The sequence below is a fragment of the Myxocyprinus asiaticus genome, chromosome 1 (assembly GCF_019703515.2).
Source record: "Myxocyprinus asiaticus isolate MX2 ecotype Aquarium Trade chromosome 1, UBuf_Myxa_2, whole genome shotgun sequence".
Taxonomy (NCBI): Eukaryota; Metazoa; Chordata; class Actinopteri; order Cypriniformes; family Catostomidae; genus Myxocyprinus; species Myxocyprinus asiaticus.
This window is the reverse complement of record NC_059344.1, coordinates 31790015-31803644: the sequence shown is the minus strand read 5'-3', so window position 1 is coordinate 31803644 and position 13630 is coordinate 31790015. Positions and strand designations below refer to the sequence as shown.

Below are 13630 nucleotides of genomic sequence, written 5' to 3'. Positions count from 1 at the left end.
TAATAAAGTGTAATACATTTCCATGGTTCAGTCAGTACTGTTTATTTTTGTAATAAATTTCAGCACTATTTTACTTTTGAGAGTTGTTTTTTCATTCAGTATCAATTTTAAAAACTATCGGTTGATTAATCGGTTATCAGCAGGTACTGTCCAACTTAGTTATCGTATCGGTAAATTCCACTATCGGTCAACCTCTAGCTGTCATATATAGTAGTGACTTGTACATTTTAAGGGTTTGATGATATATGGTTTGTGTGTGCTGGTTTGCAAGGTCTCTGTTTTTAATTTGATAATGATCGTAATTCCTTTCTTGATGTTTGACAGTCTTTGTCAGACCAATCAGCTTTAACTATTTCTTTTTACTTCTGTAATTTTTTCTTTTTCTCAGGGCTTTGCTGGCCACTGTATAATTTTTTTTGTAGTTAACTGTTCTGTTGCCAAATTGATAATTTTCTTGTCTAGTCCAAATTTGGTGTAGAAAAATGTGTCTCATTTTCTGAACATGAATGCTGTGGAGCTCAGCTTCATACCATTCAGAACTGTAATTTTTCCATGTAAATTTGGTGGGGAGGGAATACAGTTAAATTTTCTGATCAGAACATGGCAAATTTGCTGACTTGTTTAGACCTAATGACTATGTGACCTGAGAAAGGAAGCTGTGGCATCACCATGAAGTAGTTGATCTTACTGTGGTCTATATCTGTAATAGCGTAATCCACTGTGCTGCTGCCTCGAGGTGAGCAGTAAATAAATCGACCCAGAGAGTCTCCCCTTGTCCTGCCATTAACTATATATAAACCCAGGCCTTTTCAGCTTCAGGACATGTTTCCCATGTCTGTTTATCATGTTGTCATAGCTCTGGCGTGCATTAGTAAAGAGTTGATTCTGCTGTATATGTGTACTGTTAATATATTTATCTCCAGCTGAAAAGTGTTGTCTGGTTCCTTTCCAGTCCTTGCATTCAAATCCCCCATTAACAGTACAGAAAGACTGAAACTGAATCTCTGACTGTAGTGTAGGTAAGGTGTCCTCATTATAATAGGGGGACTTGTATATGGGGATATACACTGCACATAGGTAAGTGTCCTCATCTGAACAAATGAGTTCCTTAAGTTTCATCCAGATATGTTTTCCCTTTTTTTTACAGGTTAAATGTAATGGAAAAAAATGCTCCTTAAACCAAAGTATATCCTCCTGTATCTCTTCCATTTTTAACATGGTTTTTGACTGAATGTATAAAGAACACTCTGTAGTATGGGGTGTAAGTTTGAGACTCTAAACGACTCAATGTCTCAAGTAATATAATTATATCCGAACTATATACAATATTTAGAAAATCAGGGTTAGTGCTTTTCTCTCCAAAAGATGAAGAGAATATCCCCTGAATGTTGTAGCGTGTTATTTTAATGAAGACATTGAGAGGTTTTCTATTTACCAGAAAGAATAATATATGATTTTGCGACCCAATATTGTTTTGAAATATAGTGAATCATTTAAAATGCATTACAAAATAATAATAGTAGTAATATTCTCTTTCTCTTGGCAGGTTCCATCTTGCTGCCACCAGAGGACATCTTGACTGCCTGAATCTTATTCTTCATCATGGTGTGGATGTCACAGCCACTGATGCCACAGGTGAGAATTAAGGGTGTTAAAAGTTAAAATTTCTCATGATCTGTTTTATAAAGACTTGGTGAGTCATTGATATTTGAGGCAGTTCCGAATAATGATATTTTAACATTGTTGATCATCTGCTATTGATCTTTTCTTTCTTGCAAATCATTTGCAAATATGAACACTTTAACAAGCATCAAACCATAAGTTACAGAAAAATGCACCACACTGTAAAGTTACAGAAAAAACTTTATTGGAATATATAGAAAACTATGTAAATGGTTCTGTTGAAAATGTTGAAGATGATTGTGACACACTGGCAACTAGTGTGTGATGTTGAACCTTTAGAGAGACATTCAAATGGCAAGAGAGATGTGTCCAATAGCTCCAAAACTACTCCAGTAAGAAACAATTTGTGTCTGATTTGTTTACCATCTTTAGGTTTGTGTAGTTTAAAGCAATAGTTACTCAAAAATGATAATTCTGTCATCATTTAATCAATTTTATGCCATGTCAAACTCATGTGACCTTCTTCCGCAGAACACAGATTAAGATATTTTGATGGAGATATGTGATTGTATCCAAGCTCCAAAAAGAACATGACTTTTTGTGGTTTAATCCATGTCTTTTGAAGTAATACTGTAGGATTTGGGTGAGAAACAGACCAAAAATATAACTCCTTTTTCACGATTTGATAAATGTATTTGAAGCTCGATTACACTTCCTCACACTTTGTGCTCTGCTCATGCATCATGCATGCATGATCGATGTCTTTGAGAACATGAAATGGGGGTAAAAGCAATGTAGACCCTCTCTCTCAAACAACCATCTAGATTGTTCCTTATAGCAAATCCTGAAGCACTTTTGTTTTCCTAATGCCTCATATCGATTTGTTTTGTTCCTGTAGGAAAAAATGCCTTACACCTGGCAGCTAGAAATAGCCAGTCACTCTGCGTGCAGAAGCTACTCCAGGTAAAGCTTTTCACAAGCAACACTGTTGTGCGGAGAGCATAGAAACTACCAAGTCTTTTTGTGTGTGTCTGCGGTGCAGAGAATGTGCTCTTTCTTTGAAATCCAGAAAATGTCTGCTCTTAAGTCTTTTATATGCTTTTTCTGTATCCTGTGATTCAAAATATTGAATTTTGGATGTGTAGATGTGTGGTTTTCGGAGTACCTTGATGGTGAGAGAAAGGGTTGTCTACAGTCTTCATTGGCATTTGTGTATTTGAGGGAAACCAGTCAAAGATGCTGCCAAAGAACTTCTTTTTAACCAATAAACAAACTTGTTCCCATTTGCACTGACATTTTGATTCTAAGAAGATTATACTGGTTTTAGGCAATGCAAGAAAGACACTGTTTACTGATAAGCTGTTTCATTTTAATCAATTTAATACACTAACAAGTTTTGTAAGAGGGTAAAAGTCGTGAGATGAAGTGATAGTGCCCTAGGAACTGATTTCTGTCAGACTATTGCTTGTGTTAATAGCTCCAGCAAGAGTGTCTTTGTTTCTTTTAAGTGTGAATTGCTTGTACCACAAAGAGATGGAAGCAGAATTAGAAAAAGCTTAGAAGACTAATTATGTACAACGAGTTTTAGAAAGCCTGTATTTAAGCTGACACTGAAACTAAGAAAAATTGCTTCAAAGTTACTTGGGTTTTAGTGTGGATTTTGTAGTTACTGCAGTTTGCACATTGTGTTTTCTCTGAATCTGAACATGGATGAAGCTAACCCTATGTAGCAAGACCGATCATAAGATACCCGATTTCAGTTGTTACTCAATTTTGACAAAATGTACAGTATAGTTACTGAATTGTATACTATGTTGTAGGGCTGTACAATTAATTGTATTATAACCGTGATCACGATTTCTGCCTCTCACGGTTAAGCGTAACCGTCTGCGATTTTTATTAGTGAGATAGCAAACAGAAATGATCAGCCAGGTAAAGTTGCAAATTGTCGTTCATTTTAATTATAGCCTGTGTCTACGGATGATAGACCAAATCACATGCTCTTTCTTAGTCCATTTTCACCTTACCTGACCAATCACGCTCTCCTCATAAGTTCGGCACTGACCAATCACTGTTTCACCTTTGACTGAAATACAGAATCGCAGATGTTTACGAGTATCGTATGTCCGCCGCACTGATCTGTAATGTTACACATACTCAGAAAAGACATAATAATATGATGTTATAACGCTCTCAAAGCGGTTCGGTGCTCGATGCACAGAAATTAATTCCATCTCGTACTTTAACAATGTATGTAATATACAGAACAGCTGTGCACTGAGTTCGGTTCGGTTTATGAGCATCGCTAATGTGCACTGACAATAATGTAAGAAACTGGCTTTGAAAGTGTCATGTCCTGTTTAAATCCATTAGATTTATCTTCTTAGTCTGAATATTCCAATTCTATTGAAAGTTTTCAATTGAAATAATATTTGTCTTTGAAATCACTGGTGCCACACATTCAGACACCTGCTAATGTAGTGGGTAATCAACCATAATGCTCTGCCAGTAACCTGAATGTGGACTGCTTATGCCAACAACATTGAGTCACTGGATGAGAGTGTTTGCTGTGTGTCTGCAGTGTTGACAGGCTGCCCGCACTCTAACCTGCAGTCTATATTTCTATGCCATCATCATGTGCAATTTGAGCCTGGCTCTTAGAGCTCATCAGATAGAGTTTCCCACGACACTGTTAGCCAGCCCAGCCACGTGGCCCTGCTACTGGTTTTGGAGGCTGTTGCTAGAGCAAAAGGGGTTTTTATAGTGACTGAATTCAAGGGGAGTTATTTGGTTAGAGATGGAGCAGAGAAAAGAGGGAGAGAAAAGGCCGACTGAGTTGAGAAAGTAGGACAGAGTCAAAGATAGAGAGAGGACAAGAGGTTTTAAAATGGGAGCACAGTCTAAGGTGGGATCGAAGACCACTTAGCCAGTATCATAGCAACCCTCTCTCTTGCTTGACCTGGTTTCACTTCTCGGGTTCAGAATCATTTTAAAGATTCAAACTAGAGTCTTAATGCACCTGTGCCATTCTGGTGTCTTCTCATTTTGTGTATGTACATCTGTGTAACAGTTCTGGGCCAGTCAGTCATCAGTGATGTGTTTAAAAGTTAGAGACTCAACATCTGACCTTTTTAAAGCTTAATGGCAATGAAGTGTCATTGAAAGGCCTGACTTTGTGCGTGACAGTGTTTTGTGTTTTAGCACAACTGCCCAGTGGGAAACGTGGACCTGCAGGGAAGAACAGCCCTGCATGACGCTGGTAAGAACAAGAGTTTATATTGTGATTAAAACACTCTGAGCAGTCTTCTATATTCCACCCCACTCAGTAGTTTCCCACTCTCTCCGTGTTCACTCTCCATTTTCCCTGGTTTTCCATCCTCCACCACCTCCTCTCTTTTTTGCCCTCTTCTCCAAAAAGTAATGTGGCAGAGATGGAAGAGGAGGTAGAGTGGATTATATTTAAACGCTTGAGTGGGTTTCTTTGAGGCAGCTGCATTCGTAATCAATAAGATGTAGTTCAGGGAATTATTTTCCTTCCCTCAGATGGCTTTCATGTAAGATTTAGAGCTTTCGTACTTGTTCAATGTCCAAACGGAGTTGTGTGGGTTTTTTTGTTTTGTTTTTTTGTGAAGTGAGGGGATGGGGTGGGGAAGTGTGGTTGTAGGTTTAGTCAACTGAATCCAATTCAAATGTTTCGGGGTGAATGTTGAGGAGTATCATTGTTTGTCTCTTCAGTTATGGCTGGCTGCTCCTCCAGTGTGAAGCTGCTCTGTGACAGTGGAGCATCAGTTAATGCCAGTGACTTTGTGAGTTAATATGCATTTAATGCATTTATATATTCCTTATTTTGAGAGGTTTTATCTTTTCCTGTTATTGTTTATTTTGTCTCATTTTTTAAAGTTTATTATACTGTAGTTTAAATAAATCAAACAAACTGAATTTATATTGTTAAAAGTTAGAAATCTATTACATAAAAATATATTATGAAATATATTATTAATTAATATTTAAATGTGCTTTATCCTTATCGGTTAAGATTTTTCATAACTTGTCTTTTTGAGCTGATGTGTTCCCAAATATGTTAATGGATTTGTGTGTTTTGTAGGATGGTCGAACACCATTGGTGCTTGCCACTCAAATGTGTCACCCACACATCTGTCAACTGCTTTTAGACCGAGGAAGTGACATCACAGTCAGAGACAAACAGAATAAGTAAAAATCAAATTTTTATCCCTCATTAAGTGGTCTTTATTTGCTCTTTTCTTGATTTCCTTGCCCTTCTATGTTTTATTTTTAATGAAAAATTCCTTGAAGTCTTCATAATTTAAAGAAGTCACAGATGCGTTATCGAATATACTGCTTAGGTGCCATTTGCCATTTATAATGAAAAGGTGTATTACTTTGTTTACTCAGGACAGCATTGATTCTGGGTTGTGAGTACGCGTGCAAAGACGCTGTGGAGGTTTTGTTGAAAAATGCCGCTGATGTTACTGCCATAGACGGTTTTGGCTATGACAGTTATCACTATGCAAGACTCAGCAAAAACCAGGAGCTTGTATCTCTTGTCAAGAGTTACCTGGACATTGCAACAAAAGGTAGACACATTTTGCCTATCATTCATTCATTTTAGAGACGTAATGAGTCAAGTCCTGTTTTGATCAGTCGCCCACATGGATATCCATCAACAGTTACACAGAGGTTTAATACAACCCCAGTTTTTCATTACTGAAATTGTTATTTTGCCATTATGCATTGTAATTACCTTTTTATTTTTACTATTGTAGGTTTCTTTTATGAGTCTTAAAATATACAAGCAATAGAATATTCTGGACAGTCAGTGATTTAGATGAGTGAGAGAGGGCAAAAGGTCAAGTGAAAGTGAAGATTCTCAATTTTTAAGTTGAGAGGTTTCATAAGAGTATTCCAAATTTTGTTTATGCATCAAGCTGTTAAAAAGGAACTATGCATTACTATGGAGTCCTTAATGTTGTGGTGCTTTGTTCCGGTCCAACAGAACAATAACATACTGGTTTCATTTCAGCTGTGGGTTTAATTTAAAAAATAAAATAAAATAAATAATTGATGTATATATTTTTTACATTACAACGTGCATGACCTGGGTGAGTTTGGTTTCACTCATGTATTGGAGCTGATGAAAATTAGTATAATTTTAATATAATTTTAATGCGATTCTCATTGCATTGTTGTATCACTCTAGGTGTCAATAGGCCTTTGACAAATTGTAAGGTATAGAGATCAAAGCACAAAGAGTTTATATTAATGTACTTTTGTCCTGTTAAATGTATATGGAGGGTAAAGTGTCCTTGAGCTTGTGGAAAGGTGCTATATAAATAAACCGTATTATTATTATTATGATGTGCACACTCCCTAGGAAGACCATAGAGAAGTGTCTTTTCAGCTTCTTGCTTCAGAGTAAAAATGAGCCTCACATACATGAAATTGGTCTTAAGTAAAAGCTTTTCAATCCCTTCTTTTCTCCTTATGCATTTAAATCCTCATTCTTCCACCTACATGTATTTTTTATTTTATTTTTTGTCTCGGTGCAATTAATTACTAATTCAGCTTTACTCATTTGAATTCACAGCAAAAGAGGCTGCCAAGATGGAACAGAAAAGGAGACAGGTAATAGCACGTTCACATTTGTTTCATTATGAGCACTTTCATTAAAGGTTGTCTTCAGTTGCACACTTGACTGGTGAGATGAAAAAAAAAGCAGTGTACATAATATAAATGCTGATAGTGGAGGGCCTTTGAGTCAAAAAGATTGAGAACCACTGGCTTATCTGACTGCACTGCATGAGCTACTGCAGTGCTTTAGGGACTTTCAGTGTTACACACTACTGCCACCATGTGTTGAATGAAAGACTTGTAAGGTACATTTATTTTGCTGGAAAGGGCTGGAAAGTTCACTTCTATAGCTAATCAGGGTATCTTGCACCAAAAACATTTATTTATGCTTATGTATCCAGTTTGGGACCTAGTATTGAGAGACTTTATGGAATAATTGTAAATAAAATGAATCTATTTAACTACTACTAGGTGTAAAGGGATTTATTTATTTTTTTCATCTTGGGAATTTCTGCTTTACCCTTATTGTTAAATGTTCCTAAAAATGTATACAATGGCAGAAGTTTGGGATAATGTTCAGATTTTGCTGTTTCGGAAGGAAATTGGTACTTTAATTCACCAAAGTGGAATTCAAGTGATCACAAAGTATAGTCATAACATTACTGATGTAAAAAACAGCACCATCTCTATTTGAAAAAAGTAATTTTTGATCAAATCTAGACAGGCCCCATTTCCAGCAGCCATCACTCCAACACCTTATCCTTGAGTAATCATGCTAAATTGCTAATTTGGTACTAGAAAATCACTTACCATTATATCAAACACAGCTGAAAGCTATTTGGTTCGTTAAATGAAGCTTAACATTGTCTTTGTGTTTGTTTTTGAGTTTTCACAGTATGCAATAGACTGGCATGTCTTAAGATCAATATTAGGACAAAAATGGCAAAAAAGAAACATCTTTCTCTAGAAACTCGTCAGTCAATCATTGTTTTGAGAAATGAGGGCTATACAATTCTTGAAATTGCCAAAAAATTGAAGATTTCATACAAAGGTGTACACTCCAGTCTTCAAAGACAAAGGACAACTGACAACAGGGACAGAAAGAGATGTGGAAGGCCAAATGTACAACTAAACAAGATGATAAGTACATCAGATACTCTAGTTTGAGAAAAAGACGCCTCACATGTCCTCAGCTGACAGCTTCATTGAATTCTACCCGCTCAACACCAGTTTCATGTACAACAGTAAAGAGAAGACTCAGGGGTGCAGGCCTTATGGGAAGAATTGCAAAGAAAAAGCCACTTTTGAAACAGAAAAACAAAAAGAAAAGGTTAGAGTGGGCAAAGAAACACAGACATTGGACAACAGATAATTGGAAAAGAGTGTTATGGATCTTAACCCCATTGAGCCTTTGTGGGATCAGCTAGACTGTAAGGTGCGTGAGAAATGCCCAATAAGACAGTCACATCTATGGCAAGTGCTACAGGAAGTGTGGGGTGAAATGTCACCTGAGTATCTGAACAAACTGACAGCTAGAATGCCAAGGATCTGCAAAGCTGTCATTGCTGCACATGGAGGATTTTTTGATGAGAACTCTTTGAAGTAGTTTAAGAAGTTCTGATCATTTTTTTTCAAATTGTAATAGTAATTTTTTTAACATTATTAATGTCCTGACTATACATTGTGATCAGTTGAATGCCACTTTGGTGAATAAAAGTACCAGTTTCTTTCCATAAGAGCAAAATCTGTGCATTATTCCAAACCTTTGGCCGCCAGTGTTATTTTCTGTCTGTTAGTTGCAGTCTGTGGAGACTGACTGTGAAAAGATTATACAGGTGAGGGCTATAGTCAGTCCAGTCAAAACAATAACCAGGTGCTTTTCCAGTCAACAATTTAAGCTCCCGGACTATAATGATCTTCTGTGGCACTTTTATTCTCAGGCTTCGGCTTGTCTTATTTTGTGCCAGAATTTCTATGAATTATTATGGGTGTAAAACATCAATCTTACAATGGAAAAAAAAATAAAAATAGTTTGCAAATTTTGCATTTGTAGACATGCTGTAAATTGGTTTGTAAGTTAATTTAATGACTGTGTATGTGCGTGTTTTCTAGGACCTGGAGAAACAGAATGAGAGCCAACAGGAAACACTAAAGAAGTTCCACCAGGAGCAGAGAACACTGCTTGATAAAGTTAACATGCTTCAGCAGCAGCTCAGCCAGGTGCGCGCGTGCACATATTTTCTCTCTCACACACACACACACACACACACACACACACACACACACACACACACACAGTTTCTATCAGTAAATAAAGTAATTGACAATATCTGCAAGCCTAAGTTTTGTTTTTTTTCAGCGCTAAAGTGAAGCTAAAATACAGCCCATACTGGCACTGTGTATTGTGTTGCTCTAGCTCTACAGATGTCTTGTGTAATGCATGTAATCTCTGCTTGTGTCTGGCTTTCTGTCCTCTCCCTGTTTTAGGAAAAGTCAACAGTGGAGGACATTCACAAGGAGGTAATTTTTGTATTGTGCTGAAATAGACATTCTGTCCTTGTGACATTGACTGTTCTAATTTCATCTGTAATTTCTCTGACCATTATTTTTTTTCAACACTACAATCATTGTGTCCCCCCTCTCTTATTTTAAGTAATTTAATAGTATAGTAAAGTCCTTCATTTGGAATGGTAAACATCCCAGATTACATTTTCAATAAGTTACATAGACCGATTGACAAATGTGGGCTAGGCCTACCCAAGATTGTTTTATTATTATGCATTCGGTCTCAGACATTTGGCTCATTGGTCGCTTCCACCTGAGAGTGCCCCTCCCTGGTTTTGTATCGAACAGAACATTCTTGCCCCTATTTTGCCATTCGAAAGCCTATCTATTAAACTAACCAGAGAAGTTAAGTCACACCCCGTTATCTTGCATTTGCATGTGGTATGGACAAAAGTGTCCAGAGTGTTTAATTCGGACATTTATTTATATGTTGCCTCAAGCATATGGCGGAACCCAAAATCACATTAAGTCCCCTTTCTGATGGTCAGAGGGAGATTAAGACGCTCGGTGACCTATATGAGAGCGGATTGCTGAGATCTTTTGAAAATATGGTTCAACATTTTAGGATTCCCAGATCTCAGTTCTTTAGGTATTTACAGCTGCGCCACCTGCTCTGTACTATTTTTGGGAGTAGCATACACCCCCGCCCCCCCCCCCCCCAAAGCGGCAGATACTCTGGAAGTGGTGATTATTGCTCTTGGGAAGAGGTCATGAGGCATCAGTGTATTACTCCCTGCTAATTCAGAGTCTGGGGGACGGAGCTTTAACTTCTCAAGAGATTATGGGAGAAAGATTTAAACTTGGTATTGGAGGAGGGAGTGTGGGCTAGGACTCTAAAAAATGTCAAGTCTGCATCTAGAGATGCAAGGGTGTGCCTTATGCAATTTAAGATTTTACATCGATTCTATTGGACCCCCTCTAGATTGTATAGGCTTGGTCTTGAAGACCCACCTGCTGGTGATGCCAATCAAAAGACGGGGACACAACCCATGATTTTTGGGGATGTGTTAAGATCCAAGAATTTTGGTCAAGGGTTCAGAGCTTCGTGTGTGAAGTGGTTGACACTCGGTTTTTGTTTTGCCCCAGACTGTGTGTTTTGGGTGATGGGGTGGTCCTGAATGTGGGTGATATGGAGAGCAGGGTCTTGACCGGCGTGGCAGGCAGGTAATCCTCAGGGGATGGAGGTTGTCTGGTGCACCCTCATTTTGTGAGTGGTGCATCGAGTTGGGCAGGGTGGCGTCGTTTGAGGAGGTGGTATATAGAAGGCTGGGCAACCTGGATATATACATCAGGAAGTGGGGCGGCTATCTGACCTTTTTGGAGGGCTCTCTGGGAGGGGCAGTAGAGAGGGACTAGTGGGTTTTTATTTTTATTTATTTATTTTTTTATGTCTCTAAATATTTTCTGTTTTCTTGTCTATTTGTGTGTCTTTGTCAGTTGGCTATTGACCACTGGAGTGCTTGTTTGTATCGGGGGGGTAGAGAGAGTTATGATTTCATGTGGATTGGTTTGATTTAGCATTTTCTGTTATGTCTGTGTGATTTTCTGCATGGAATCAATAAAAGTTGTTAAAAAAAAAAAAAAAAAAAAAAACACAAACACTACTATCATTGCATTGATGCAAGGTTATTGGTTTATTTTTTACTCAGTTATTGTATTACTGGTCGTTAAATATCTGTCTGAATCTGTTTAATCTGTGCACCAGAGAGAACAGCTGAAGCTTTTACTTTCTGCCAAAGAGAAGGAGGAAGGAGCGAGGGCCATGGAGACTGTGAGAGTCCAGCAACGGAGCCTTTTGGTTAGTGGTCAGCGGAAATCTTTGCAACATGCTCATCGAGGGCTGCTGCTCATTAGCTCCACATCCAAAAACTCATGATCAAAGTTTCTGATAAAATGATGAATAAATCTGCATATGTTTATTTTACAGGGAGATTACCCAGGCCAGTCCGTCATAAAAGGTGAGTTTTGCTTTAGAATCTGGATTGCTAGACTGTGACCCTTGACATTAAGTACTATAATACAAAAAAGTGTAATGATATTGAAATAATGAAGTGTGTGGAGAAGAATTTAGTCATATCTCTGTATGTACAAGTATGTGCGGTCATGCATTATATAGTGTGTGTGTGTGTGTGTGTGTGTGTTCATTTTGGGTTATTTTTTTCCTTGCAGGAAAAGAAAACATGCTAGTTCGACAGTCACACAGCTTGGACTCTGCTCAGGTAAAGTCGTCTTTAAAATCTACTTGTTAAATTATCACTGAGACTAAAAACAAATATAATAATCATAATAATAGAAATAATCATTTCATGTATCATTCAACAAATGCTTTTATCCAGCGTGTCTTGGATGAGGGAATGTTTTAGTTATATATTGACTATTATTTAAAGTAATAAACTAGTATTTTTCTAGTTACATGTAGTATGAAATTGTTCCAAATAGCAACAAAAATTAATATGCACATGAATGAATATAAGCAACAAAGTAACATACACACACCTGCACATTTCTGTGCAAAATAATGCTTAATAATTTGAGTCATGCCACAGATGCACATCCCATTTTCCATATGTACTGTAATCCAACATCAGCATCAGACTTCAAGTGAAAATGCTAAATGTAAAATCGTGCATAGGTTCTACAGATTTAAGTATGCACTAACAATACACATGGTCATATCTGCCTAGGTTTGGCATTTTAGATTTGTAATTATCCCCAGTAATGCATTAAGCATACTAGTTGGGTCAGCTGTGTTTAGCTTAGGAGAGGCAGTAGCAGCCAAATAAGTTGCTCTCTCACTTTATTCCTGAAACTTCATAGCCTGCAGTATCAAAGTGGGTAAGGATTTATTATCTCTAATCTCTGAGGGGACATATTGTATGGGGGTTAAGCTTTTGGGCAAATGTGGTGGATGCAATTTTGTTGTCATATTAGCATCAGAGACTACTTTAATCTCACCTATGTGAGAGGTCACTGTGCACTTAAGAGGATGAAAAAATACACCTGCAAAAGTATGACCAGATCTGACTTGGGAAGTGACCTAGATAAAGTTCTCTCTAAAAGCATTAAGCCCTAGTATGACCCTGAAGGAGGAAATGGATGGAAACTATTCCTTTTTATTTAGTTTTACTCCTTTGAAGGCCAGTCAAGATTCTGTTCCCTAATTTCTTGTTGCAGTAGTCTTCAAAAAATTGAAATATTAGCTATGGATGGACAATTAAATTTTTCAGAACAGAGCACATACCAATACTTTCACTTTGGTATTTACTTTCACTTGTATTTTATAGTAATATGAGCAAAGTTAAGAAAAAGTACAGTACAGTGGGATGGATACTTGAGGGTAGCGTGTTTATAAAAATACAGATGAGATAGCTATCACCATTATATGCTCTAAGTATAAGACATGCCAAAGATGGGAATCGTAACAATTGGTTTAATTTATTTAATAAACATAGGAAACAATTTATTCATTGTTATGTAGAAAATGTATATTGGGTAAGAGCTTCTGTTTCACTGGCCTTAGGTTCTCTGTTCACATTGCCTCTGTCTTTGTGTGGCAGTGTTTATACAATGAACATTGAACATATGCTGCATCTGCTTTCATTATCTGAACATTTTAACAAGTATGAGTACATTGCTGAGTGACTCCAGCCAGGTCTCCTAAGCAACCAAATTGGCCCGGTTGCTAGGGAGGGTAGAGTCACATGGGGTAACCTCCTTGTTACGATTAGTGGTTCTCGCTCTCAATGGGGCATGTGGTAAGTTGTGCGTGGATCGCGGAGAGTAGCGTGAGCCTCCACATGCGGAGTATCCGCGGTGTCATGCACAACGAGCCATGTGATGAGATGCGCGGATT

General features: G+C 37.6%; 1 protein-coding gene across 2 annotated transcripts in view; it reads left to right on the top strand.

Annotated features, from left to right (window-relative positions):
• LOC127445140 (uveal autoantigen with coiled-coil domains and ankyrin repeats protein-like) overlaps positions 1–13630 on the top strand; it is a 91756-nt gene that overhangs the window by 67150 nt on the left and 10976 nt on the right. For both annotated transcript variants that reach the window (XM_051704974.1, XM_051704965.1), the window contains exons 3-14: positions 1547–1635; positions 2522–2586; positions 4825–4882; positions 5359–5429; positions 5729–5835; positions 6037–6218; positions 7229–7266; positions 9325–9432; positions 9700–9732; positions 11483–11575; positions 11705–11735; positions 11947–11996. In XM_051704974.1, coding sequence (XP_051560934.1) covers positions 1547–1635; positions 2522–2586; positions 4825–4882; positions 5359–5429; positions 5729–5835; positions 6037–6218; positions 7229–7266; positions 9325–9432; positions 9700–9732; positions 11483–11575; positions 11705–11735; positions 11947–11996 — 925 coding nt within the window. The remainder of the gene's footprint in view (positions 1–1546; positions 1636–2521; positions 2587–4824; positions 4883–5358; positions 5430–5728; positions 5836–6036; positions 6219–7228; positions 7267–9324; positions 9433–9699; positions 9733–11482; positions 11576–11704; positions 11736–11946; positions 11997–13630) is intronic.